Source organism: Zootoca vivipara, chromosome 8 (genome assembly GCF_965207765.1).
Source record: "Zootoca vivipara chromosome 8, rZooViv2.hap1.1, whole genome shotgun sequence".
Lineage (NCBI taxonomy): Eukaryota > Metazoa > Chordata > Lepidosauria > Squamata > Lacertidae > Zootoca > Zootoca vivipara.
This window is the reverse complement of record NC_142591.1, coordinates 29,931,611-29,958,708: the sequence shown is the minus strand read 5'-3', so window position 1 is coordinate 29,958,708 and position 27,098 is coordinate 29,931,611. Positions and strand designations below refer to the sequence as shown.

At 46.2% G+C, this 27,098-nt stretch overlaps 1 protein-coding gene and 2 long non-coding RNA genes across 7 annotated transcripts in view; 2 read left to right on the top strand and 1 right to left on the bottom strand.

Annotated features, from left to right (window-relative positions):
• Positions 1-1,533: 1,533 nt before the first annotated feature.
• On the bottom strand, positions 1,534-6,239 carry SOX4 (SRY-box transcription factor 4). 3 transcript variants are annotated; one of them, XM_088675262.1, is made up of 3 exons: positions 4,190-6,239; positions 3,659-3,880; positions 1,534-1,565 (listed from the first exon to the last, which is right to left on the bottom strand). In XM_088675262.1, the coding sequence occupies exons 1-2, from the start codon at positions 5,402-5,404 to the stop codon at positions 3,749-3,751; spliced, it is 1,347 nt and encodes a 448-aa protein (XP_088531388.1). In that variant the 5' UTR covers positions 5,405-6,239; the 3' UTR covers positions 1,534-1,565; positions 3,659-3,748. The 3 variants fall into 3 exon arrangements, with proteins under 3 accessions (XP_088531388.1, XP_034981245.3, XP_088531389.1); XM_035125354.3 differs by having other exon boundaries at positions 3,659-6,239; XM_088675263.1 differs by lacking the exon at positions 1,534-1,565 and having other exon boundaries at positions 3,658-3,880.
• Positions 6,240-6,443: 204 nt separating this feature from the next.
• LOC148684793 (uncharacterized) lies at positions 6,444-13,765 on the top strand. Its single transcript, XR_015951406.1, has 3 exons — positions 6,444-6,608; positions 6,929-7,022; positions 7,644-13,765. It is a non-coding gene; the product is annotated as an uncharacterized LOC148684793 (long non-coding RNA).
• Positions 13,766-19,423: 5,658 nt separating this feature from the next.
• Positions 19,424-27,098, top strand: part of LOC118090507 (uncharacterized) — a 91,805-nt gene continuing 84,130 nt past the window's right edge. For 2 of the 3 annotated variants that reach the window (XR_015951403.1, XR_015951404.1), the window contains exon 1: positions 19,480-19,618. This is a non-coding gene — a long non-coding RNA (uncharacterized LOC118090507). Of the gene's footprint in view, positions 19,619-27,098 lie in introns of all 3 variants that reach the window. The other variant, XR_004693259.3, reaches the window with a different exon arrangement.

Here is a 27,098-nt window from a genome sequence, read left to right as displayed (position 1 = left end):
GCAACCTAAGGCTACAAGAATGCTGCAGTTATTTTTCAACATGGGTTCCTCGCATGTATGTATGTTCCTTTCTCTGCGAGAGAGTATATCTTCCTCTGGACTTCCAGTGTTTCCCAAATGAACTGCCACCATCTAAAATAGAAAAGCTCATGAAGTGATAACTAAAATCCAGTGCGCCCTCTCTCCCTTATGAAGGTCGAACTTTTTTTAAAAAAAAAAACACACCCTTGTTTGGAAATGCTCTTAAACAGCCCCAATCTCAACAATGGCTTGTCAAGTGCTATGGCTTTCAGTGTGTTGTTTCCAAGCCAGTGTGCTTAGAAATTCAGCTTGAGCAGGTGGTTTAAGAAAAAAACACATTGGTAAGCTTCATTTACTGCATAATTAACTAAGTTTTAGGTCATAGCTACAAACGTATGTGTGTGTGTGTGTGTGTGTGTGTGTGTGTGTGTGTGTGTGTGTATCCAAACCCTGATCTGCAATGTAAATTCTAAGCTTCTTCCTCAAAGCTGCTACAGAACTCACAGTTCACCCACTGACCTAATATTTCATATCTGCTTTAAAAGGATTATCTAAAAGGCCATTAGAGAAAGTGATGCCAATGAAGTATGCTTGAAGATCAGCCCAGGTTAGAGGAGGGAAACTCGGTTTGGTTGGCACTTCCCTGTCCTTTTGTAAGTTACTTTCCCCCCTCTCTTATAGACAGTGTTCCAATTGCTTTCCCCTGCATTTTCCACAAATAGATTACAGGGGGAGGGGAGGGTAAGGAAGATCCACCAAATGTAATTCATGTGTGTGGTTTTGTTTTGTATTGGCAGTGCACCAAGCTAAAAACATTTAAATCCACGTTCTCGAATGCCAGAGATGGAATCTAAGTGCTTTGGCTCTAATAAGAGGAATTCTAAAAGTTCCTTGCTGGTAAAAAAAGAAAAGAAAAGAAAAAGAAACCCTTCTGTGAATTCCCAGTGACCCCAACCAGGCTTGCTTTCTCCCATCTTCACTGCAGATGAACCAGCAGGCAATGTGCTGAGCAGAATTGCAGCCAGAAGCCTACTGAAAGGGTGAGGCAGGATTTTCACACTGCAAGGTCAGACTGTTGAGGACAAATGGTGGATGTGGCCTTTAAAGCTTATCCCTTGCCTTTCATCTCCAGTGGCTTTCTCTGTTACCGTGAGCAGCAGCTAGTTCATCTCCCTGCACCTCTTCCCCTCCCCCTTCCTCTTATAGGGGGAAAAAACCCAGCGCTATCAGCACTTGCTTAGTGCATACAAATTCCTCGAAAGCATGCTGTGGCAGCACACATTCAAAGCAGCACAAAGGGCTTGAAGATCTGGCTTGCCAAATCCTTCCAGGGGGGCGGGGCAGGTGTGGGGGGGGGGAGTGTTGGGAGACAAGGGCCAAGCTTCTGCATTAAGAGTTTTGCATTTCAGAAGCATTAACCTTAAGGACATTTTTTCCCCCACTGGTAATGTAAAAAGAGTACAAGAAAACCACAAAAGGAGAGCTCTGGTAATGACAACAAGGACGGCAGGGTTTTAGGGTTCAGTTCCAGCTGATTTTATTTCCTTTGGGAAAAAAAAGATAAAAGGTTATTTACAGAAAGTATATTGACAATCTGACAGGCAGTGAACTTGGCATCCTTAAGCCAGCTTCCTCCCCACCCCTCCCCCACCTTTGTGTTATGGGCAGATTGTTAGACAAAGATATTCCACACAGCATATTGCACAGGATGGATGACCAAAAAACAAACAGGGAAAGAAAAGGAAAAACCCTTAACGGAACAACCTCCTCATTAGGCAGATGGTCCTAGCGCCTGTCATGTTATATTAACATACATAAACACACACTCTTTTTTTTTTGCTTATTATAATACAGACTTAAATGTACAAAGATGTTTTCACTTTTTTCTCATCTTAAACACAACAGCTATAAACCTGAATACATATGCTATCATCATGCCATAAGAGACTAAAACAATTATATTTAGCGACAAGTAGAAAGGATTAAATAGTCAAAATACAAGAATGAAAAAATGCAGTACATAGTGTCGCGAACTCAAATCGGCATTTAGATAGATCCAGTGATTTTTAAACGGCACGGTTTTTTTATTTTATTTTGTTGCTTATAAAAAAGTGCAAAAGATGTGGTTTAAAAGTTAAAGCTACAGGATCCCTTTTTTCTCTTGAAAAATGCTCCAGTTGTTTCTGTACAACATACTATTTACTTTGAGAGGGTTTGTTTGTTTATTTGTTAGAAGTTTTAGCCCTACAGTGAATTAGTACAATCCCTCTCTCTCAACTCACAAGTAGAGTGGAATAGCAAGGGATGCTGTCTCTTTAAGAAGCCTGCAGATTGGAGTGTAAACATGAGGAAAGTAGGGGCTGATTTTTTGTGTGTGAGAGATTAACCAGCAGCCCTGTTATAATCAGGAAATCCAAAACAGCAATTTACACCCCTTATATATTTTTTACAAAAATACACTGAGAAAATAATCAAACGTTTTCATCTCTCTTCTCTTGTTTTTAAAAGTGTCAAAAGTCTACATTTAAATATAAAAAATTAAAAGTTAAAACTCTAGCCCTTCAGTGAAGGTGACATAAAAATGGTGGGGGTAACAACAAAACTACCAAAATAAAAAAATAGGACAAAGTAATACAGGTTAAAAAAATGTTTGGCCAGTATAAATACTTCACTTATAAAATGGCATCAAATTACATTTACAAGGAAAAATAATGTTTCAAGGATGGATCATGGGTGTGAAAAGAAAAGAGACTTCATTTACAGCTATAAAAGAGAACGCACACGCACACACACACACACACACATACAGACACTGAGGAAAAATTTGGTCCTGAATTTCATTTTTTTTTAAAGTCCAGCACAGATTTGAGTTGCGTTTGAATCCTTTAAAGAGTTAAGAATGAAAAAAGCTGGTGATAATTTTGTAGGAATCAAACATAGCGCCATCTATCTGCTTCTTATATTATTCTAACACTATTCTTTTAAACTGTTCAACAGTCTTACAGAAACCTCAGAAAGATAGAATAACATGCTATATTAAACCCCACCAGTGAAATAATCCAACACCATCACGATTCTGAGCAAGAAAACACATTTTCGCAACAAAAAAAGAGCAACTGCCCTCTATTTTCCCCTGTACCACATCATTACAGAAACTTGGTATGTTCTATATCTGTCTCCATTTCTTTCTTTTTTAAACAAAAGTTCAGTGTTGTTGAAATTCCACACATACTGACTTCTCTGTATATAATATAAGGTGACTTAAGAAAATCTCTGCCACCTCCTTTATACGTGCAAATCCTTTTCAGCTTTATTATTATCTTCTTAGCAGAGCTTCCAGTTCCTTTTTAACGTCTCCCCTCTTTTCCATCCCACTCATGGTGCCAGGTCCAGTTCCTAGGGCCTCTCTCTCTAACCCCATCTGCTCTCGATGCGAAAGAGGACACCCCCATTCCCCCCAAAACAGCAAAGTATAATTCTTCCCCACCCCCACCCCCGGCAATTGCAAGTCCTGCTGATTTGTTTGAAACACCCTCCCCACCCGGGAAACCCTAGCCCGCCCGCCCGCCCCCCAAAAGAGATATCCAAAGCACAATCTGCTCCCCACCCCCCACCCCTTTCAAAACAAGAAACAAACCTTAGGAGATGTGCGTGACTTCCAGCCCTCCCTCTCCCCTCTCTCCCCCCGCAAGTCGTTGCCATTCTTGTTTTAGCCACTTGATTCTCGCTATAGTCTCTGAAACGTGGAACTCCTTCTCCGGCTGTTGGAAGGATGAAGCGTGGGGGCGGGAGGAGAGGGGTGTGTGTTTCTGTGTGAGGATCTGTTTAGCCAGAAATCGGACTCCTGCGGTTGCTTTTTCTCCAAGAAGAAGGAAAAAAAGGTTGATCCCTTTTGCCAAGTTCCGTATCTATATATTTTTTAAAAAATACACACAACCCCCCCCCCAGTCAGATTCATTACGGGGGGGGGAGAACACTCAGAGGGCAAAATTCTCGTTGCTCCAGTCTGCAGGGCGCAATGGGGTCTGTGCCATCCATGCGCCCCACTTCTTTTTCTTTCTCTCTCTCTCTTTTTCTGTCTCCACCTTCGACCCCCCCCCCCTCAGTACGTGAAGACCAGGTTCGAAATGCTGGATTCGAGCCAGTCCCCCGATATCATCTCACTTACCTCCGGGGTGCAATAGTCCGGGAAGTCAAAGTGTGAGCCCGAGCCGGGCTCTAAGTTAAAATCCAGGTCCCGGTCGAGCACCGACGAGCTCAGGCTGCCCAGGGCCATGCCATCGAAGCCCGGGCTGGGGTGCAGGTCCAACAGGTCGTCTTCGAACTCGTCGTCCGAGGAGGAGGAAGCGCACGAGGCGGAGGAGGAGCCCGACGACGACGAGCGCGAGGTGGACGGGGCCGGCGAGGGCGCCCGCAGGCTGGTGTAGCTGCGGTGGTCCGACGGCGAGCAGGGCGAAGCCAAGGGCTCGGCGCCGTCGTGCGGGGCCCCCGCAGAGGCGCCCGCTTCGTCGTAGAGGCTCAGCGGGTCGCTGGCTTCCGTCGACGAGCTCAGCGTGGGGCTCGCCGGCACGGCGCCGCCGGGCGAAGCGTGCGAGAAGAGGTAGAGGCGCTTGGCCTTCTTCTCCGGGAGGTGCCTGGCGCTGCCGCCGCCCGAGGGCGAGGAGGAGCCCGGCGAGGCGGCGCGCGATTTGTACAGAGAGTGGTGCTCCGGGGGCAGCAGGGCGGCCGACTGCTCCGAGGCGGCGAAGGGAGGCGCGCCTTTGCTGCCGCCACCCAGGCTGAGCTTGGGATGCGGCTTGCCCGCGCCGGCGCCACTCGACGAGAGCTTGGCGGCGGCGGCGGCGCTGCTGCCCTTTTTCAGGGCGACTTTGGAGGAGTTGGCAGCGGAGCCGGCTCCTCCTGAGCCGCTGCTGTTCCCGCCGCCGCCGTTCCCTCCGCCCCCGCTCTTCTCGCCCGGCTTGGAGGCGCTGGCGCCCGACTTCACCTTCTTCCTGGGCCGGTACTTGTAGTCGGGGTAGTCGGCCATGTGCTTGAGGCGCAGCCGCTCCGCCTCCCGGATGAACGGGATCTTGTCGCTGTCCTTGAGCAGCTTCCAGCGCTTGCCCAAGCGCTTCGAGATCTCGGCGTTGTGCATGTCGGGCGACTGCTCCATGATCTTCCGCCGCTCGATCTGGGACCACACCATGAAGGCGTTCATGGGCCGCTTGATGTGCCCGCTGGGCGTCTTGCACCAGCTCGGGTCGTCCGCCTTGCCGCCCGTTGATGCCGTCGAGCCCGGCGTCGGCGAAGAGGCGATGCCCAGCTCCACGCTGGCCCCGGAGTCGGAGCTCTCGCCGGCCAGGAGCGCCTCCGTGTTCTCCGCGTTGTTCGTCTGCTGCACCATCTCGGCGGCTCGCGCGCGCAGCAGCGGCGGCTGTCGGGGGAAGCGGCGGCGCTCAGTTTGGCACCAGCTTGAAACCGGGCGCTCAACTTTCCCCGTCGCTCGGCAGCCCCCTCGGCGAGCGCGCCGTCCTTCGGCTACTTAAGGCACGGTTCCCTCTGGGAAGTAGTTGTAGCTCCACACCGCTCTCCTCCTCTGCCCAGACGACTTTCTGCCCGCCTTTCCCCCGCAACTTTGCGCCGGGGGTCTAGTTACAGAAGCCGGGCTCCAAGCAGAAACAGTTTCTTTTTTTAACGCCGCCAACCGCCAATCCAAGGTCTCTCGCCTCTCTTTTCCACCTCTTCCCCCACCCCGGAATTTACAAGTGCTTTGCTCGCTCAGTCTTTCTTTCTCCCTCTCCCTGCTCGAGGTGTTTCAGCAAAGCAGCACGCCCACTGCTGAAAGTCTCTCGTTTTCTTTGAAGGGCACAGCAAAAAACCAAAAATACCTCTTTTAAAAAAGGCCGCCTCCCACAAAGCAAAGGAAAAAAAGAATCCTCAGTCCATCCAGGACTCGTGGTAGAAGGAAGCAGGAGTTTGTTCGACGGGCATTCAGTGGCTGCGAGGGATTAGGCGGGGGGGAAAGCCCCGCGCATGCAACCAAGTAGCGTTAACAAATGTGTGTCTTCCCGGGAGGAAGCGCGGTGACTGGTGCAATCAATGTATTTAGTCCCGTCTCGCCTTCCTTTGGATGCACAGCCCCAAAGAGAGGAAAGAGACATGTACAAGCCGGGGCGATGCAAGTGGCCTGCTTTTTCGCACCGCCCCCCTCTCTTAGACAGTTACTCTGGCTGCAGCTTAGAGCGGACCCCAATTCCGCCTCGCGCCCCTTTATCCTTTCACAGTCATTTCCCCAGCCAATCGCAGGCTGTATCCAACGCTCCGCCGTGCCAAACCCCACCCCCTCGGCTCCCATTGGCTTGGAACCCAATGTAACAATAATCACCGCGTGCAATGAGAAGCTCCAAATCTGACCTCATTCCAATTTACACAAACTTTTTAAAAGGGCCAGAAGTGCAGCTGAGATTTCTAGTTTTTCTTTTTCTCTTTTTTCCCCCTCCCTTTTTTGCGTTTGCATTTCTCCTCCTACTTCATCGCGTGTGCGCGTGTGAGGAAGAAAAGGGCGGCGGGCCTGGAGCGGCGGCGGGGGGGGGGGCGTGGAGAGGAAAGTGCGTGTGCACGTGTGTATGCGTGTGCGTGCTGGCGCTCGCGCGCTCGCGAACGGAAAAGAGGGAGCGGGGCGGGCGTCCGTGTGTTACTACACTGGGGGTGGAGGGAGGGAGGGAGATGAGCTCTGCCCGTTATGTTAGCAGATGAGGGGGAGGGGAGGGGGAGGGGACGGGCGATGCATTGGAAGCGTGGACTTCCGCGTAAAGGGGAATGCGACTCCTTGGGAGCGTTTCCTCGTTGAGAGGAGGAAGCGGGGTGGGGGATGGGAGAGGGAACCCGACACGTGTTTTTACTTAATATGTTCCTTTTATCTAAACAGATTAAACGTACAAACTTCGCTCCCGCCCTCCAACGCTCTCTTCACTGCTTTCTATTCGATCCTGTCTTTTCCAGTGGAAACATATGGCCTACTGGTTTGTATGATTGGGGTTACCACGGCCCACACTAGTAGTTTTCGCACAGTAGCGCAGCTTCTACATACCTATTTGGGGAGAAGGTGCAAAGGAGAATTTTTGTGGCTGTAAATTACACCGGCGTGTTGCTTTGCCTTGAGGAGCTGCTACCGTGGATATCCTGACTGCCAACCGGCCCACGTTATTCGCCATGCAGATGCAGAGCAGGCGGGTGGATAAGGTTCACTCTCCAGCATATGATTTCTTATAATCCTGGATGATTTGCATTAATTAACGTGCCAAGTCTTCCTCCCTCCCTTCTTGCCCCCTTCAGTTTTTCTTGGAGGGAGGAGGCGAAAAAAGCCTCCGTGAAGAGCTCCTCCTCTGGAAAGCTCTGGTGAGCCGGTGGCAAATAGACTGGTCAACGAATGGTTTGCAGAATAAATAAGGCTATAAACTGTATGCTTGTTCCCCTCCTCCCTCTTCATTAATACACTTAGATACATTGTTTACAATGGCATACTTTGTCCATGATTCGTTGAGTTGCCCAACTCTCAAATCCTAATGCCTGTGAAAATGGAAAACAGTAATTTTAAAACAAACAATAAATAGCTCTCAGACTTTCCCCTTCTTTTCCAACAGTACTGTCAGAAGTGAAACAGGTTCTACAGCACCCATCAAGTCATTGCTTCATCCCCAGTAGGCGCTGAAACAAAAAAAAAGCAGAACCTTCACAATAAATCACATGCCACTTGATGACAATGTAGGGGGGGAATGAATTGAGGACAAAAAAAGTATGATCAAACAAGCAATTGAAACTTCTCTCCCAAATACTCTGCACTCCTCAGAATTGGTGTGTCACAGGTATGCTGTTGTCTTTGTCCATGGACAGCAGTTACGTAATTAAAAGACTCCTGCTTCTTGGGAGAAAAGCAATGACAAACCTAGACAGCATCTTAAAAAGCACCTTGCCGACAAAGGTCTGTGTAGTTAAAGCTATGGTTTTCCCAGTAGTATGAGAGCTGGAGCATAAAGGCTGATCGCCGAATAATTGATGCTTTTGAATTATGGTGCTGGAGGAGACTCTTGAGAGTCCCATGGACTGCAAGAAGATCAAACCTATCCATTCTTAAGGAAATCAGCCCTGAGTGCTCACTGGAAGGACAAATCCTGAAGCTGAGGCTCCAATACTTTGGCCACCTCATGAGAAGAGAAGACTCCCTGGAAAAGACACTGATGTTGGGAAAGATTGAGGGAACATGGAGAAGGGGATGACAGAGGACGAAATGGTTGGACAGTGTTCTCGAAGCTGCGAACATGAGTTTGACCAAACTGCGGGAGGGAGTGGAAGACAGGAGTGCCTGGCGTGCTCTGGTCCATAGGGTCACAAAGAGTCAGACACAACTAAACGACTAAACAACAACAACAACAGGCATGCTGTAGTGAACAAACAAGACTCCTATGTTGTGAACTGCCCTGAGATCTAGGGATGAAGGGTGGATAATAATAATAATAATAATAATAATAATAATAATAATAATAATAATAATAAAGCAGGCAGGTCCCAAATCTGGTGTTAGGTTCCTAACAGGATGGTTCTAGTTATGGTATTGTTCTTTTCCGGTTTAAGCATGCACCGTTAATCATGAGCACAGAGCACTGAATAGGGACTGGTGACAAAATACTGCACCCTTAACGGAGATAATACCTTAGGGGACATCTCAAATAAGGCTGGGAAGTGTAAATTCAGAAATCTACACAGTTGCAGAATTTGATTTAGTAAACATCCCATCATAAGTATGATGTAAATCTTAGGACAGAGTTTTACAGTCTGTTCCTTTGATATAGCACTTTAGGTCTATAGTCACTATGCCTTGAATTGGGTTTAAGGGCCCATACACAAAAATACAGAAAATGACACCAGGTGCCAATCTCAGCATGAGAAGAAGGCGGCAACAGCAACTGATTCTGATGTGCTGTGTGAAGACAGTCATACAACTGTTTTATTCATTTAGAAACATGTTTATAGGCCACATTTTGGGGCGTAACCCATACCAGGCAACTTACAGAATAACAAAATGCTGTAAAACACACACAAAAACCAAGTGAGTTATGCAGCAGCATTAAAAACTGCAACATGAGCCAGATAAACTACAAACAGGAATAAAAGCATAGGCTTTGATACCAATGGGGGGGGGCGGACCCCACAGCATTAAAACATTTTTAAGACAGCTGAATCACTTGAAATATTGTTGGTATCCATCTGTCTCGAAGGACAATGGAGTGCACCTCCAGGGGGGAAGTCAAACCACTGGAGAATTTAAAGGGCCTGTTGTGGCTGCAGAGACCGGTAACTTGAAACTCGTAACTTCGGTTAGCAGCACCAAAGGGTCCTCCCTGGGGCAGAAGCCTGGGCAGTGTGCATGGAGGTCCTGACCTGCCCAGGAGACAAGCCCTCCCTCTCGGTTTTGCTGATGTGGTCCAAAGAAAAGCAGAGCAATACATTTGACATCAGCTCGGCTGCAGGAGTTGCAGGAAGGAGGCATACAAGTTGCCATTCAACTGTCTTAGGAATTCCACTCTATTTATGTAGGGTTTACTCCTTAGCCTTTTCCTCTCCCAGAGTTTTCTTTCTCCTACATGAGCTACCTTCCCAGGTTGGTGAGCATCATCTGGCCCTCACTTCCCTCTACAGCACATGTAGGAACCCATTATTGACTGTTGTAGACACTATTGGTCTTGTCTCCTCAATCCACTAGAGCCTGTCTTCACATGCAGGGGAAGTCCCTAACTCACTGAGAGTCTGAGACCCCATTACCTGATTTAGCAGCTGGAGGATGGATGGCGGCTAACAGATTGAGGTTGAATCCTGACAAGACAGAAGTACTGTTTGTGGGGGACAGGAGGCGGGCAGGTGTGGAGGACTTCCTGGTCCTGAATGGGGTAACTGTGCCCCTGAAGGACCAGGTGCGCAGCCTGGGAGTCATTTTGGACTCACAGCTGTCCATGGAGGCGCAGGTCAATTCTGTGTCCAGGGCAGCTGTTTATCAGCTCCATCTGGTACGCAGGCTGAGACCCTACCTGTCTGCAGACTGTCTCGCCAGAGTGGTGCATGCTTTAGTTATCTCCCGCTTGGACTACTGCAATGCGCTCTACGTGGGGCTACCTTTGAAGGTGACCCGGAAACTACAACTAATCCAGAATGTGGCAGCTAGACTGGTGACTGGGAGCGGCCGCCGAGACCACATAACACCGGTCTTGAAAGACCTACATTGGCTCCCAGTACATTTCTGAGCACACTTCAAAGTGTTGGTGCTGACCTTTAACACCCTAAATGGCCTCGGTCCAGTATACCTGAAGGAGCATCTCCACCCCCATCGGTCTGCCCAGACAACTGAGGTCCAGTACCGAGGGCCTTCTGGCAGTTCCCTCTTTGCAAGAAGCCAAGTTGCAGGGAACCAGGCAGAGGGCCTTCTCGGTGGTGGTGCCCGCCCTGTGGAACGCCCTCCCATCAGATGTCAAAGAGAAAAACAGCTGCCAGATTTTTAGAAGACATCTGAAGGCAGCCCTGCTTAGGGAGGCTTTTAATGTTTAATAGATTTTTTTTTTCATTTTTCTGTTGGAAGCCGCCCAGAATGGCTGGGGAAACCCAGCCAGGTGGGCAGGGTATAAATATATTATTATTATTATTATTATTATTATTATTATTATTATTATTATTATAGCCAGCCAGTCAAAGCTGTTCCCAGGGTGTGGCCACTGTCACATGCTGATTTTTTCTAGGAGCCACAGGTGAGAGCTCCCAGGGTGAGGACAAAAGGTGGGCAAACTACCCCAGAAGGAGTATGATGTGTCCCCAACCAGAGGTACTACACCTCCCCTAATACCCTATATGCCCCACTTTATTTAGGCCTTCCTAAATAAATATGTTTTTAAATCTGATAATGTAGAGTTTGTTCCACGCTGCAGGAAGCATCCTCATTCATGCTCACCAACAGAACCAATCTCACTGGCAGGCCTTTTTTTAAAAAAGGCAGATCTCAGTGTTGAAACAGGCTCTGAAGGGTGCAGGCGGCCCTTCAGATAACTTGCTCCTAAACCTTTTAGGGCTTCACAGGTCAAAACCAAGAGACAGTCTTGAGCCCAGAAACATACATTCAGTCAGCGTGGACTGGCACAAAATCTGTGTGTATCACGTGCACTAACAACCCTAAGTCCCAGATGGATAAGATAACTATAGTATAGGTGACAACGCAAGCCACTACCTCTGCTGCAACAATTACCACAGATTAGGATAAGCAGCCTGCCTAACTGCAATGCAATTACTGAAAATATCACGTCAGTAAAAGAGCTGTGAAATGAACAGTTCGAAGCTAAATTCAAATGCTCTTAATACATCACTTCTTCAATGGCAGGAACATTTAAAAACTATTAATGTTTGATTTACTGCCTAAATGTGGTCCCTTTTCTAAACAAGATCTTGCCTTTTCGGTTTCAGAACAGTCAATAACATTTGTATCTTAGACGTAGAAAACTTTGTATGCAGAAAATATCTAGATAAATTGTTGCCTATCCAAGCCAGCCAATATTTAGTTATGTCATCCACGTCTCAAAAAGTGCTGACAGCATCTGATCATCTTCAATTTACTTAGCCTGAGAGCAATGATATGAGATACGCTGTTAAGATCCTAATAGACCCCCTATTTTGATTTGTTTTATTTCTGCACCTTGTTTCCCTTTTTACTACTGGTCTCAGTTGCTGTTGATTGATTTGCTGAACTTCTGTTGTTTAAACTGTTGCAAGAAGCACCCCCAACCCCAGCACTGCAAATGCAGCGGTAGGCGAGGAGACTATATGATATTAATGGATTAAGAAAGCAGCTAACACTGTTCACTGTTAATACACATTACCTTGCTGTGCGCAGTGTTATAGCCCTGGTGCATCTAATTGAAAGTAAGCCACATTCACTTGGGACTTGTGTGTATGGGATCAGGCTCCGTAATTAAAAGCAGCACTTTATTTTCTGGCTTTACGTTCACTGAACAAAATATAGTAGAAATCTATTTGCACAAGTGGCATTACATTGAGATTATATTAACTGGTGGAGTACACAATTTGAATACGCATAGAGGAGCTTAATCCATTTTAATATTCAGAATGAAATGTTTGTTATTGTTTGTTGTGTAATACACACACACATACACACTCCATTTAGTTCATTGGGGCTACCAGGTAAGTGTGTGTAGAAGTGTAGAATTTCAGCCTTAATGGGAGACAAATAAAATAAAATAAAATGTTCTTTCTGGCATAGAAAAAGGCCAGTGCCTTCATTGGTAAAGAACCATTGCTATTCTAAGTGCCTCAACCAGAAACGTACATTTGTATGAATGACATTCACTTCATAGGGAGCAATCCTATTGCAAGATCCGCCAGCATAAGCAAGGTCGGGATCCAGCAGATCTCTAGCTGAACTGGAAGGGCCTACTCCGGCTTAACTCCCTCATCCTTGGCTCAGTCAAGAGATACACCAATATATCTCCTGTCTCAATTGGGACCTAGCTGGCTAAGCCTAGCCCAGCAAGTCTTATGCTAGTATAAACCCTGAAGGTGGTGTGTTCAGGGGCAGGACTAAAACAGGGAGGCTTGGGCTGGATCCAAAGCCCGCTCGGCTCAGTCAGTGTTATAGGGGCCAGCACATGACAGCCAGATGACCTGGCAACCTGAGATGAGTTAAGCTGGCGAAAGTGTGGTGTAACAAACACTATTTCAAAGACTCGTTTTCCATTTGTGAGGCTTGGGCCAGCTTGGATTTGGTATAACTTTATGCTGCCTTAATTTACACCTGCTTCCTGGGTATAATAATACTGCTCCCCTAAGCACTTGCCAGCCCCACTGCAAAAATATAACTTGTTATATTAGGTAGATACAGGAATTTCACCAATGAATGAAGTTTTCGACATGTAACTTTATGCCCAATGCACAAAACATTAGTAACATACACGTAACTGAATGCGGTCAGTGTTATTTGGTAATGTATACATCCCAGCAACTTTAGCAAAAGCCTCAGGCTTAATGTCAATCTGATTGAGCAGAAGCCTGCTACTCAGGCATAATTTCAGCCTGATCTTTTCCAAAGCATAGGATGCCATTTCTGGGTAGGGATCAGCTCCAGATTTTCACAGTCTGCATTGCACATGAACACTCCACAAGTGGGCACTGGGAATCAATAAAAAAAAACTCAGCTCCCTTATGTGCAGAACTGCACGTGGTGACTTCTTAATCTTGCAAAAAGACCTGGAAGCTTGTAACATAGCAAAATGACTGGAGAGAAGGGGATAAGTAGGAAGTGGGAAAGCATTAAACAACCACCCCTTCCCTCTACTGTGTTCCACTGCAACTTTCCTACACCCCCATATTGTTTTGCAATGAGAAGCAGGCCAGAAGGGTTTTATTATATGCACTTGCATGTAATATTTAGTTATACCCTTATATGGAGAAAAGCACAGCCACATCCCATGTGAGTCAACCAAAACACATCTGTCTTATTCTGTTATGCTATTACTTCTTACTACAAATACTATATATCAGAAATGAGGTTGCAGGAACTGTACTGTTTCCAGTCCTGCCCCCAATCTGTACATACCAGCCACAGCTTCCAGTGTCATATAATAGCGCTTACCATAAGTACAGCTGCCATGCTGTACCGATTCTGGTAGCTGTTGCCTGAGCATGCACATTCTTCACACCAGCACAATGCTCTGTATCTGTTCATGTCCCCAGCAGAATACTTTAATTTTATACCATGGTGTGGTTGCAGTAACCCTGAGTTTGATGGTGCTTATTTGCCACTGATGTGCAATAATAACTTACCCGTAATATTAATTTAAGGTTAATCTCTGTTAAGATTTGTTGTGCCGCGTTTGATATTTTGGAGAGAGAAAATGTAGAGTTGAGAGGGGCAGGAGAAGTGTCTGCTGAACTGGATAACACAGAAAGCAACCCACCTGGATGTTAGGGACCTCCAGGTGCATTTCTGAGCATACCCAAATTTCTTCCCTTCACCCAAATTACAGAAAGCAAGGGAATGAGCAATAGCAACTGGGTCTAAACCACTGAGACTAGGACTTGCCGATTGGAAGGTCGGTGGTTCAAATCCCCGTGACGGGGTGAGCTCCCGTTGCTCGGTCCCAGCTCCTGCCCACCTAGCAGTTCGAAAGCACATCAAAGTGCAAGTAGATAAATAGGTACCGCTCCGATGGGACAGTAAACGGCGTTTCCGTTCGCTGCTCTGGTTCGCCAGAAGTGGCTTAGTCATGCTGGCCACATGACCCAGAAGCTGTCTGCGGACAAACACCGGCTCTCTCGGCCAGTAAAGCGAGATGAGCGAGTCGTCCGCAACTAGACTTAACGGTCAGGGGTCCCTTTACCTTTAGAACTCATCAGAACTCTCAGAGAGTACAGAACCTGCAAAACTCAGCCCCAACCACACTAAAGCAGCAGAAGCAGAAAGTTCACTTTCCCCCAGAGAAAGCATATCCTAAAAGGAGCCACTTACAAGTTGTGGCAGGTGTAACCAGCAGCAAAGTAAAGACAGGTGCTGAAAGCAGGTTCAGGAGCTTTTGCATGAGCCTTTCCAAATTTCCCTTTCTTCATATCTGACTGCTTCTCCTTCGAAGGCTCTTTTATCTCCTGGTCTACTTGCTTCTGGAGTGCTCAAACTGCACCAGGTGCAGCATAATCAATGTAAGCACATAGACATTCTTGAAAACAGAGTGACAAAGTTGAACGAGACCATTGGTAATTTCCCCCCTCACTCACCTTTATAGCCTGATACGGTGATAAATGTTTCCATTTTAAAAAGAACTGGGCATTCTGGTCACCATCCTCCAATAACTTACCCCACAAGGGTTTTTGTAAAGATCCATACACTGGGGCAGGGGGCAGCAAACTTTTTCAGCAGGGGGGCGGTCCACTGTCCCTCAGACCTTGTGGGGGGGGCGGACTATATTTAAAAAATAAATATGAACAAATTCCTATGCCCCACAAATAACCCAGAGATGCATTTTAAATAAAAGGACACATTCTACTCATGTAAAAGCATGCTGATTCTCAGACTGTCAGCAGGCCGGATTGAGAAGGCGATTGGGCCACATCCAACCCCCGGACCTTAGTTTGGGCACCCCCGCACTGGGATATAAGATTGCACATTTTCACTTTTGATTATATTTCTTCCTAATAAATGAAGTATGTCATTGAAAGCAGAACACTAGGTGGCAGTGCTGAGCCTCTTCTGCAGAAAAGTAAGTAAACGTGGGAAAATTCAGATGTAACTAACACAATATATTATTTCCCCCCATGATTTATTGAACAGCATAAAGCTGTATGCTTCTGACTGAACTCCAAAGGCGTTTTTATATATAAATATATTCTTAAGGGAAAACACCATACACCTACACACAACTTCGAACAGTTGGAAGTTAGCTCTAAATATTACCATAGTGTGGGAAAATTAGGTTTTTTGGTTTTTTTTACTGCATTTTGTGCAAAGCATTAGAACTTATAAATTACAATATAAAAGAGAAGATGCTTGAAGCTGCTGGCTCCAGAATGCCTCTCCTCGCCTGCTTGATCCTACAGCAAGTACACAGTGGGAATTATTTCAGAATAATTAAGCATATGATTGGGCTATTCAGCTTAAATTTCTGTAAGACTGATTGTGGCATTATCAGAATTCTTCAAAAATTCCAGTGTTCCTGCACCCCACTTCCATATTATATAGATCTGGGATAAAAAGTCACATTCCTTATCCAACAGATGCCTGGGGTCGCACCCTTAATTCCCCCATAAAAACATACAAATGTTACTTTGGCTAGACACCAAACTGTTGGTTCAATTTCAATCAATGTCACACACACACACACACACACACTGAAATATTTAGCGTATTATCCAATCCTAAAACACACACCTTTCCCCTTGCTATGCTCTGCTAATGCCTCTAGTGACCATAAGACCAGACCGCTGCCCTTCATTCCTCCTCCTTCCTGCTCTTTGCTGAAATGCTGGCAAATCACAAAGTTCCAAGCACTTCATCCAGCACATCCTTTGACACCCGTGTTGCTCATTTGGAAAACTTGGCAGGGGTGGGTGGGTCGGGGACCAAGTGGCTCTGCTTTCTTCTCCACTGAAAGCAGGGATATAGGGAACCTCTGCCCCTCCAGAATTTAAAAAATACATATATGCCGTTCATAGAAGCAAAGGATCGTAGAACTTCCAATACAAAATAAAACAACAGCTAATAGGCCACAATTGCACCACAACTTTCACCACTGACTATTGTCATTGGAAGAGCCGTAGATCGCACATCCCAGCACTAAGAGTGCAAGCTTTTTACCCTAACTCTGGTCATTCAGTAATTCTGGGTAAATATAAGCAGGGCTTCCCCCCAGGGGGCACTCAAGGGTACGCAGTACCGGCACCTCTATTTTTGTGTGTGGCGCTTACTGTAACAACTTCATGGTGACCCTGACCATTAGGTCCAGTCGTGACCGACTCCGGGGTTGCAGCGCTCATCTTGCTTTATTGGCCGAGGGAGCCGGTGTACAGCTTCCAGGTCATGTGGCCAGCATGACTAAGCCGCTTCTGGCGAACCAGAGCAGCACACGGAAACGCTGTTTACCTTCCCACCGAGCGGTACCTATTTATCTACTTGCACTTTGACGTGCTTTCGAACTGCTAGGTTGGCAGGAGCTGGGACCGAGCAACGGGAGCTCACCCCGTCGCGGGGATTCGAACCGCTGACCTTCTGATCGGCAAGACCTAGGCTCTGTGGTTTAACCCACAGCACCACCCACTTGTGAGTACTGGCACCTATTTTTCTAGGAAAAAAGCACTGGATATAAGCACCACAGGTCCTGCTGGTGACCCCAGAGGTATCTCATAATAAGGCCCCAAGCCTTATATTTGATAGTCTTCCTGATTTACAGTGCAGTTCTATACATGGGACTAAGTGAGGCTCACTCTCAGGTAAGTGAATATGATTGCACCCATAGAGATGAAGAAATGGCCCGGAACTTCCCTCACACTGGGTTTATGGTACTACTGTATATGGTTTTTAAGGAACTATGCACACCAACCTGGGGGTGTGCTCCCACTGAATACAGTTACACTTACTGCTGAGTAAAGTATCACAGTGCAAGATTGTCAGCTGTGACCCAGGAAGACGGCAGTTCAGAACTTTCCCAGTGGTTTCCTGGGTGATGTGGCCTCAGGCAAGATACTGTGGGGACAACTATGAGGCATGGAGTTGCAACTTGTCCCAGTTGCCTGATATGCATTCCTATATGATATACGTAGCTGGGAGTGAGCATCTCCATTCGCTTTTACAGAGAATGTTAAGAGATACCCCATGTTTTGCAGGCTAGGCACCCATGATCAATGCAGTGTGTGATGTGCAAATCACTCCTGTTGACTGTCCTCTAATACTGGTTTCTTATAACCCTTTTGCAAGCTTACCAAGGATCCCGGGGATAGTTCAGTTGGTAGAGCATGAGACTCTTAATCTCAGAGTCATGGGTTTGAGTCCCACATTGGACGAAAGATTACTGCCTTTCAGGGGGTGAGACTAGATGAGCCTTGCAGTCCCTTCCAACTTGACACTTCTATAGTTCTATGATCCCCCTGTTGAAACGTTTTGGAAACATACCCAAGGCTCACACGGTTAAGGAGATGCCTTATACAATTGCACCATTAACCCACCCAGCTCATTACTGTCCACGTTGACCTTTAGGTGGTTTCTCCAGGATTTAAATCCCAGTCCTACCAGGAGATGCCAGGGATTGAACCTGGGACTTTTTGCATGCACCAAAAGCTACAATCTCTGTGCCTTTTAACCGTTTCATACCTAGCACAGCTGCAACGAAGACAGCCTTTTCCATTACAGCAAGTTGTTGGCACGGACTCGCAGTGCCTTTCCAGGCCCATGACCTGCAATCTCAGAGCTGTTTCATTTTGGACTGCCAACTGTTCAAACAAGAAGCTGCAGCCAAACCTGTCTCTCTGACGAGTGCATCTGTATTTGTGATATACATCTGTCACACTTAGACTTTACACTTTCAGGTGTACAGTACATTTAGAACAGGGCAGGCACCTGACACGGCCTAAAAGCCTAACTATTGACGAGGTCATTGCCATCTGCAGGAAGCAATTAATGGGTTCCAAGCAGATGTCTGTAACAGACAAGTTCTGTACTGGGTGAGCCCAAGGGACTACGAGTACATACAGCCCACTTATTGCTAAAAATATATATCTCATTGCTGGGAGGAAGGTGGTTGCCACCTTAGGCTGCACGGCATTCCTTAATTGGTTTATTTGTAAGTCGGTCCCACTGGTTTTAAATGGAAGTTGACTGGACTGCCTTTGTATGACCACATCCCTAGAAGGAAGCAGGTTGACTGTGCTGTGGGTTGTGTGTGTGTGTTTTGAGCCACACTTGTGCAAGCATTTACTGAATTCTTACGAGTCCTGTTCCTGCATGCCAGTGGTTTCCCATGGTGAAAACCACAGTTAGATCTCTGCATTTCTGAAGGGGGGGGTGGTAGTGGTGGAAATAACTTCAACAATCTTCTGGGGGGGGGGAGGAAAAGGGAAATGATAATATCAATATTTTATTGAAAATGATGAGAGAGAAAGGAGGGGAAATGAGGGGGGAGAACGAAGATGTGTATAAATATATGCATCTGTGTCTGTGTATACACACGAGAGAGAGAGAGAAGGGAAAGGGGCAAGGCTCCCCCTTTGCCTGAACGCTCCCCATAGCAAGCGCCGGCGCCCTTCATCCCGTCCCTCCCCCTTAACCTCCCTTCTCCTCTTCCTGGTTCCTCCCCAGAAAGGCTGCGGCGGGGTCACCGAGAAAAAGAGAGAAACTGGGAAGAGAACCAACTGCTGTGCAACGCTAAAATAATAATAATAATTACGAAAAAGCCGCAGGGGGAGGGGGGTTGCTCCGCTTTTGCGGTCAGGCAGGTCCAGACACCTGCCGGAGCGGGAGGCCGAGATGCATTCGGCGGCAGGGAAGGGAGCGCGCCGCTGCCTCCCGCCAACCCCGCGGAGGAGGAGGAGGAGCAGCAGCAGTTTCGCCGGGGCAACTCGAGGCGGAGCCCGCCGTCGGGCGCGCGCGGCATCGTCGGAGCTCCCGCGGTCGACGTCTTTAACCCCTCACGCGCTGCGGAGTATCCGGGCTCTCGCTCCAAGCCGGCGGGCTCTTTTTTTTTCTAACCAGGAGCCACGTTGGCGTGACCTTTTCGCGGGTACCAACTTCCCCGCTCCTCCTCCTCTTGAAAACGGTTGGACTTAAGCTCCTGCCTCAGGGTGGGGGAGAGGGAGGTGGCCCGAGGTGGCCCGGTTTCTCCCGCCAAAGTCCACTTTCAGCCCGCGCCTACTCGGTTACACCCACCCGCGTTAGGAGCTCGTCGCCACCCCTCCCCCGAAAAAGCAAAGCAAACACGCAGCGTCTCCTGACGAAGGCTTTCCCGCTCTTTCTCCAGCCCCCCTTGATGCCCAGGGGTCACTCGAAGGAAAGCGCCTGTGGTGACCACCCCACCCCAGTCCCGTCCAAGTAAGTGCGCTGACAGCGCTGCCTTGCGCCACTGAGCGGGAGGGGACTTACGTCCTGGTATTGGTAAGCGTGCGTAAAATGGCCAGCTTTTGCAGTGCGCCCAGGAGCAAGTCTCTTCAGCACATTTACTGGGTTAAACTGCGAGTAATCATGGAGCTGCAGCTTGCCTGAGGGTTTGGTGCCCTAAGAGACTGAAATCCTGTGTCTTTTATTGTTAATACTTTAGTGCAAGTAAGCCCTCTGAACAAAATCGCTTCCGACCGACTAAAGGCGCAGACATTTCATCAGACCCACCCGGCACTCCGCAGCAACTTCTTTCCGCTTGCCAAAGTCACCTTTCTCCTCCCTCCCACCTGCACCCTCCCCCTCTTTTAAACTTGGATTTGCTCTTGGGTAGGGGAAAGGAAAGCACTGGCTTTCGGCAGGAGCTTTCCAAAAGGAAACGCCACGCGACTCTTGGCTGGCGGAGAGAGAAAGGAAGGAGCGGGCGTGGCGCGTGGCTGCGCGCGAGACAGGCAGGTGGTGCCGGGAGTCCTGCGGCGGGGGGGGGGGGGGAGGAGGAAAAAAGTGAGGGATTGCACACGCGCAATTGCGAGCCTTGCCCATGCCTGGCGGTGGGGGCTTGTTCTGCAACACGCACGCAAACACAGACACTGCCGATGCTTAGTTCGTGTGCTGACAGCGCAGCCCTATGGATTCCTGTGCTCAGGAGTAAGTAAGTCTCGAGGTCTGCGGGACATGCTCCCAAGGAAGTGTTCGTGTAGGATTGCAGCCTGCGAGTGCATGTAGAGAGAGACGCAGACTTTAACAGGATTACTTCGGAGGCAAAGGTTATTGTGGCATCTTATAATAATAACAACAACAACCACCACCAATTTTATTATTCATACCCCACCTATCTGGCTGGTTTGCCCCCAGCCACTCTGCCTGGCTTCCAACATATATAAAAATGCAAAAAAAAAAAAAATCAAACATTAAAAAAAAAACTTCCTGATGCAGGGCTGCCTTCAGATGTCTCCTAAAAATTGTGTAGTTCTTTATTTTCTTGACATCTGATGGGAGGGCATTCCACAGGGCAGGCACCACTGCTGAGTAGGCCCTCTGCCTGGTTCCATGTAACTTCACTTGCAGTGAGGGAACCACCAGAAGGCCCTCGGAGCTGGATTTCAGTATCCGGGCTAGACGATCGGGGTGGAGGAGGTCCTTTAGGTATACAGGTCCGAAGTTGTTTAGGGCTTGGTCAGCACCAACACTTTGAATTGTGTTTGGAAACATACCAGGAGCCAATGTAGATCCTTTAGGACTGGTGTTATATGGTCCCAGTGGCTGCTCCCAGTCACCAGTCCAGCTACCGCATTCTGCATTTAAAAGATATTAAAACATCAACACATTTATCATGGCATAAACTTCCTTGGACTGCAATCCACTTCACCAGATGAATGAAGTGTTATCCTGAGTTGCAGGTAAAAGTGAAGGTTGTAGACAGCGAGGTCGAAAAAAATGAATTACAGAAAAATGCATTGATAATGCCATTATTAACAGTGGCAGTTCCTACCCCTCTTCCCCCCCAAATGTTGAGAACACATACATGCTGGTATTAGTAATGTAGTATTCATTGAAATCAATTGAACTACTCCAAAGTGAGTGGTTGTAGTTTGCAGCTTTTCCCCTGCTTCAGTCTCCAAGCCCAAAGAGACCAGGTAACACCTAGCTAAACGGCAATGCAGGTGAACTACTTCCATGCATGTCTCCTTAGTAAGCCCTAGCACTTGTCATTTTAAGAAATCAAATGCCATGTTATAACTTGAAACAAGTGTCGTGAACAGGCCAAGAGTGAAAACAGAGCTTAAGGCTGCAGTTCTATGCACAGCTGTAAGGAAACACACATAGAATCATAGAATCCATAGGGTTGGAAGAGACCACAAGGGCCATCCAGTCCAACCCCCTGCCAAGCATAAATCGGTGAGCTTTACTTCTGAGCAAATATGAAAAGTTTACTGCTGTGGACGTGGCTTGAGTACACACTGGCTGCTTTGAAAGCAGATGCATTGGAACAGAACCCCGTTGAGTGCACTTAAAATGTTATGCCTGTATTCGCCCATGTGCTGGTTTCACATGTTCCCTTTGTTGGGAACTGCACGTGTGAAAGATAGAAATGCAGTTATAAATGCACATGTTTAAGGTATTTTTAAAATCAATGTCTGTGTAAAAGGTAAAGGTAAAGGACCCCTGACAGTTAAGTCCAGTCACGAACAACTCTGGGGTTATGGCACTCATCTCGATTCACAGGCTGAGGGAGCTGGCGTTTGTCCACTCCACAGACAGTTTTTCCGAGTCATGTGGCCAGCACCGAAACCAGAGCAGCACATGGAAACACTGTTTTCCTTCCCGCTGGAGTGGTACCTATTTATCTACTTGCACTTTTTGGGGTGCTTTCGAACTGCTGGTTGGCAGGAGCTGTGACTGAGCAATGGGAACTCACCCCGTCGAGGGGATTCAAACCACCGACCTCCTGATCGGCAAGCCCAAGAGGCTCAGTGGTTTAGACCACAGTGCTACCCGCGTCCCCAATGTCTGTGTAGGAAGGTAGATTTACAAATGCCTTGAAACTTTTGTTCCTGTAACTTGTGAATAGACATTTTCTGAACTAAGTGAAGTGTATTTTTAGTCTTCCATCCTACACCGCCCCTTTAACATTGTACATATTTGTGAACAGCGTTTTTCACATGTTAATCTCGTTGGTTACAATTAACAGGTAAGGTGCTTCTTTCTGCAGCATTCAAACGTCACATCTGACTATGGTTGCCAGCTTACTTCTGCCCCCTGCTTTTAAGGCTCCTGTGCGGCTAACGGCAGCTTGACAATCTGAAATTTAACTGGTGAAGGTGTGTTCCCTCCGCCCTGTACTAAAGATGAAGTGATGGGGAAAACTTCATATATCACATTTATTCATGTCAGCTGCGTGATTGATTAGCCTGTACGTAATGAGGGTGCTCTTGATTCTAAATATGAACAACAGTACTGTGTTTTCAGAAAATGTGATATATAATTACAACCCCACCCTCCACCCCCGAATTGTCTCTTTAAAGTAGTTTTGCAAGAAATATTATATTGGGCACCATCCGTTTTCCTCTGGATAGCATTTTTACAACTGACACTGCGATCATTTTTTTATGATTGATCTTAATGTGCAGGTGTGGAGGCAGGATTTGAATTTGCTTTTCTCTTTAAAGCTTGTATTTAAGGTTGACGAATTGTTACCTAATACATTTTCCGGGCAGGAAACAGGGAAGTTACAGCTTACAGCTGTTTTGAGAGACTGTGTAAAAGTAGTCACTTTAAATTAATCAAAGCATTCTACATAGCTGTCAAGTTCTCCCTTTTTTAAAGGGAAATTGCCTTGTGCTGAATAGGCTTCCTCACGAGAAAAGGGAAAACTTGACAGCTATGGCATTCTATAGTTTCAGATTCTGTGCTTTAGGACAATAAATATTCTAGTGTCTGCACTATCTTTTTTTTAAAAAAAATGAAGTTTAGATAGATAGATAGATAGATAGATAGATAGATAGATAGATACACACACACACACACACACACACACAGAGAGAGAGAGAGAGAGAGAGAGAGAGAGAGAGAGAGAGAGAGAGAGAGAGAGAGAGAGTGTAAAGGAAAAATTTCAGGCACCTGCTTGTAAGGCAGCATAATTCTAAACCAGGAGGGGAAGAGAGATGTCGCTGCTATGCTGGTAGAAGGTCTGCTAATATCTAGTGTGTACTTAGCTCAGGAGATAGGAGGAGCCACACATAGTGAACTCCTCAAACTTCCTGCTTTCCTCCCCTGAGTCCCATCCTGAGACTAGCTGAAGGCAGATAAAGCTAGGGTAGGGGCAGTTGAACACTATCTTCCAATCCCTAGCACAAAAAACAAAACAAAAGGTGCCTAGGAATGAGTAGCATCTAGGACAGTGTTTCCCAAACTTAAGTCTCCAGCTGATTTTGGACTACAACTCCCATCATCTCTAGCTAACAGGACCAGTGGTCAGGGTTGGTGGGAATTGAAGTTCAAAAACAGCTGGAGAGAGACCCAAGTTTGGGAAACACTAAACTGCGGATGCCTGAAAAGGAAACGCGTTTGTGGTGTTGCCAAGCCGTCACACCAACGGAGCTCAACAGTAACTCAACAAACAAGCAGAGGAGCATGTGCATGTTCCCTTCCGGCACCAGCACCATACTAGGAACATCTACACCTGTTGCATAGTTGCCTGCCATGGAACTTGCATGGGGACAGGAGCCTGCCTCTGATGGGGCAAGCGGGTTAAACTTTCTACCGTCTTTGACTGGGAGCTGTAGTACAGCCTGGGTCGTGGCCTGATCTAAGGTGTGGCATAACAGCAGCAGTACCACCATGCAAATGTATGGTTAAAAGACCATATAGGAGCAGGTCCCCAAATGTATATATATATGTTGAAGGTGGGTCCTGTGTTTAAAAAGGTGGAAAACATATCAGAGGAACAGCTGTTAGCATCCTAGCCATTACTGCTGGCTGTGGGATGGATGGATCAACTTACAGAATAGCAGTCAGCCAGCAGAGAACAGAATCTTGTCATTTGGGGTGTGTTTAGGGAAGCTTTTAATGTTTGATGGATTTCTGTATTTTAATGTTTTGTTGGAAGCCGCCCAGAGTGGCTGGGGGAACCCAGCCAGATGGGCGGGGTGTAAATAAATTATTATTATTATTATTATTATTATTATTATTATTATTATTTAAGAATATTCCACCTAAATATTAGGAAGAACTTCCTGACAGTAAGAGCTGTTCGGCAGTGGAATTTACTGCCAAGGAGTGTGGTGGAGTCTCCTTCTTTGGAGGTCTTTAAGCAGAGGCTTGACAGGCATATGTCAAGAATGCTTTGATGGTGTTTCCTGCTTGGCAGGGGGTTGGACTGGATGGCCCTTGTGGTCTCTTCCAACTCTATGATTCTATGATTTTCCCAGCATACATCTTGATGGTTTAATTGACATGTGTACTTAGCTATTCATAATTCCTTAGTTGTAAGATGCACGTCTTACAAAAGAAACCAGTACTTATCAGGGTGCTTATAAAACACATAAAGCATTTTTGGTATTTTTCCCCTTGCACTCATGGCAATGGAAATTATATGCGGAATGCATATAATTCTCAGTAAGAGAAAACACAAGTTATCTGTTTATTTTTACAAGTTAGCTAGCTATATAGACTCTGATTCAGGAGTAATAACAACACACTATGAGTGTCTTCTGTCTGGCATCAGGCCTCATGGAAAACCTTCAAGAATTTAATTGAGAATTGGATGAATTACGTCTGCTATAGTAAAATCTGACAGGCTTGCAGTCCCGTCTTAGAGAGTAAAAAATGGTGAGCTGGTGAAGCTCTTAGTCGGTCAGATCTCCTATAGTTAGGCAATGTTCTAATTGAGGGAGTGGGGCTTCAGCCTGCTTGATTTCCTAAGAGATGATTGTTGCATTGTCCTGTTTTATTTTACAATGTATCCCCAAACATGCCTGAATCTGTAGACAATTTGGGATATTGGCTCTAAGCAACATGGAACAGACAGTTCATTTCAGTTTATAATGTCAACACCCAGAGTTTTGAGCACCTCTGCCCAATCGTAGCTGAGAATATTTTCCATTGATCTTCACAGTATCACCTATAAAGTGAAATTCTTAAGATTAGGTTAATTTTGCAAACTGAATTGTAAACAAAGTTTGTAGTACAATTCCATTTTGGTTTGTAATTTGGGTTAAAATGCAAGGTTTCGCTATAAAAGATAGTGTTTGTAGATTTTTTAATATGATATTTATACCCCTTAGTTTCTCATTTAGTTCAAGGCAGCTTACGTGAATAATAAAAGTCAACACCATAAGAACAGCAATATTAAAAAGGCAACTTTAATTTTCTACATTTTCCCGCCAGTGTGGTTTGACACTATTTATTTGTGTTGTTCTGTTGCTGCACTTTCTTTCATAACCTTCAATTCACTTGCTGTTGCCTCCAAGTCCTTAGTCCTAAGCACTTGTCACTTACGCAGTGCCATAGCTACCGGGGGAGGTCCTAGCTGATTTTTTTGCGTTGGGTGAGGCCTCCAGAGGGGCGCCATTGAGGCTCCTGTGTGTGCGCGCCAAACTGGGTCTTTCACCCCGGTGAAATAAAGCCTAGTTTTGCCCCTGACCAGGCATAAGCCACAGCTCAGTGATATAATCTCGTCACAGAGGAATCCCAGCAGTGCTTTCTTTTGTTGCAGTACTGTATATGCTTTCATCTCAAAACTGGTTGCAATCACTTTGTTCATGCATGTTGATTCGTTGTTGTTTTGCCACTATGTCTTGGTGATAAACTCAGCAATAAAAGTACTTCTAAAATTTTGAAACGAGACGTTAAAAATGGCAAAAAACAACCCCAAAATAACTACTACCGGTAGGTGATTTCAAGAAGTGGTAGAAACCAAATTACTTAAGAGTAATTTAAGTTACCCTTAGTAACATCTGGCAAGTTTTTGAGAAATGAGAACAGTTATATAAGAAAGACTAGTTTGTTACTTCACTTAACACGGATTATTGTCTTTATCTGAAAGGCACTGATCTGGATAAGTCAACCAGTGTATTCCAGCCCATGTACCCAACTGTTTGTTCTTCACACAGACCTTCTCATCTTGTAAATCATAAATCTGCACAGAGACAAAACTTTGTGCTAAGTAAAATACTATCAGCTGTTCCTACAAAACAACAAAGTCTTCTCTCTCTCTCTCTCTCTCTCTCTCTCTCTCTCTCTCTCTCTCTCTCTCTCTCTCTCGTATTAATTACCAAGCTAGAAAATGCTCACTTATCACCGTCCCTAGTTAAATCACAGAGAACATTTTATTGAAGGCCAGGTGCAATGTTATCGCTCATTTGTTTTACCTGCAGCTGCAATAGTTGGTGTCGGTTAATAGTTTACTCACTATCAAGAATACTATTTCCTTTTAGCTGCTTTCTGATTCAGTTCTAGTACATTGCCCTATTGTGTTTGCGCACTAGCAGTTTGGATTTAATGCCACCATTTGGAAATCAATCCTGTTTGTTGTTTAGAGACTAAAAACACTTGTGTGTGCAGAGCATTAATTCCCTAAATAGACCCTGTTAAGCATGACCCTCAAACTCAAGCATTTTCACCATCTGGGGCCAAAAGTTTTATATTCAGCTGAAGAAAAAGAGGCTGCAATGCAAGACAAAGACTGGGCCGGTACCGTATTTATCATGGTGGCTGGTTGTTTCGTTGTCAGGTCCCTGGAAACAGACGTACAAGGTCCCCATGTTCTTCCTGAGACCAATGATTGCTACCAGTCCAAACACTGTTGGGGGGATTGGTCCCCCACAGAAAGATGTACTGGGGCCCCAACAGACAAGAGATTTCCTCTCCAGTCAGAGGTGTGGTATGATTGTTGTATATACCTGTTGTTTAAGTT

Bases quoted from the DNA above. Each gene is read 5' to 3' on its own strand.
- SOX4 (XM_088675262.1), bottom strand. From the start codon at position 5,404: ATGGTGCAGCAGACGAACAACGCGGAGAACACGGAGGCGCTCCTGGCC. The intron at 3,881-4,189 runs GTAAGTGAGATG...TTCTTCTTGGAG, and splicing joins CGGACTATTGCACCCCGGAG to AAAAAGCAACCGCAGGAGTC.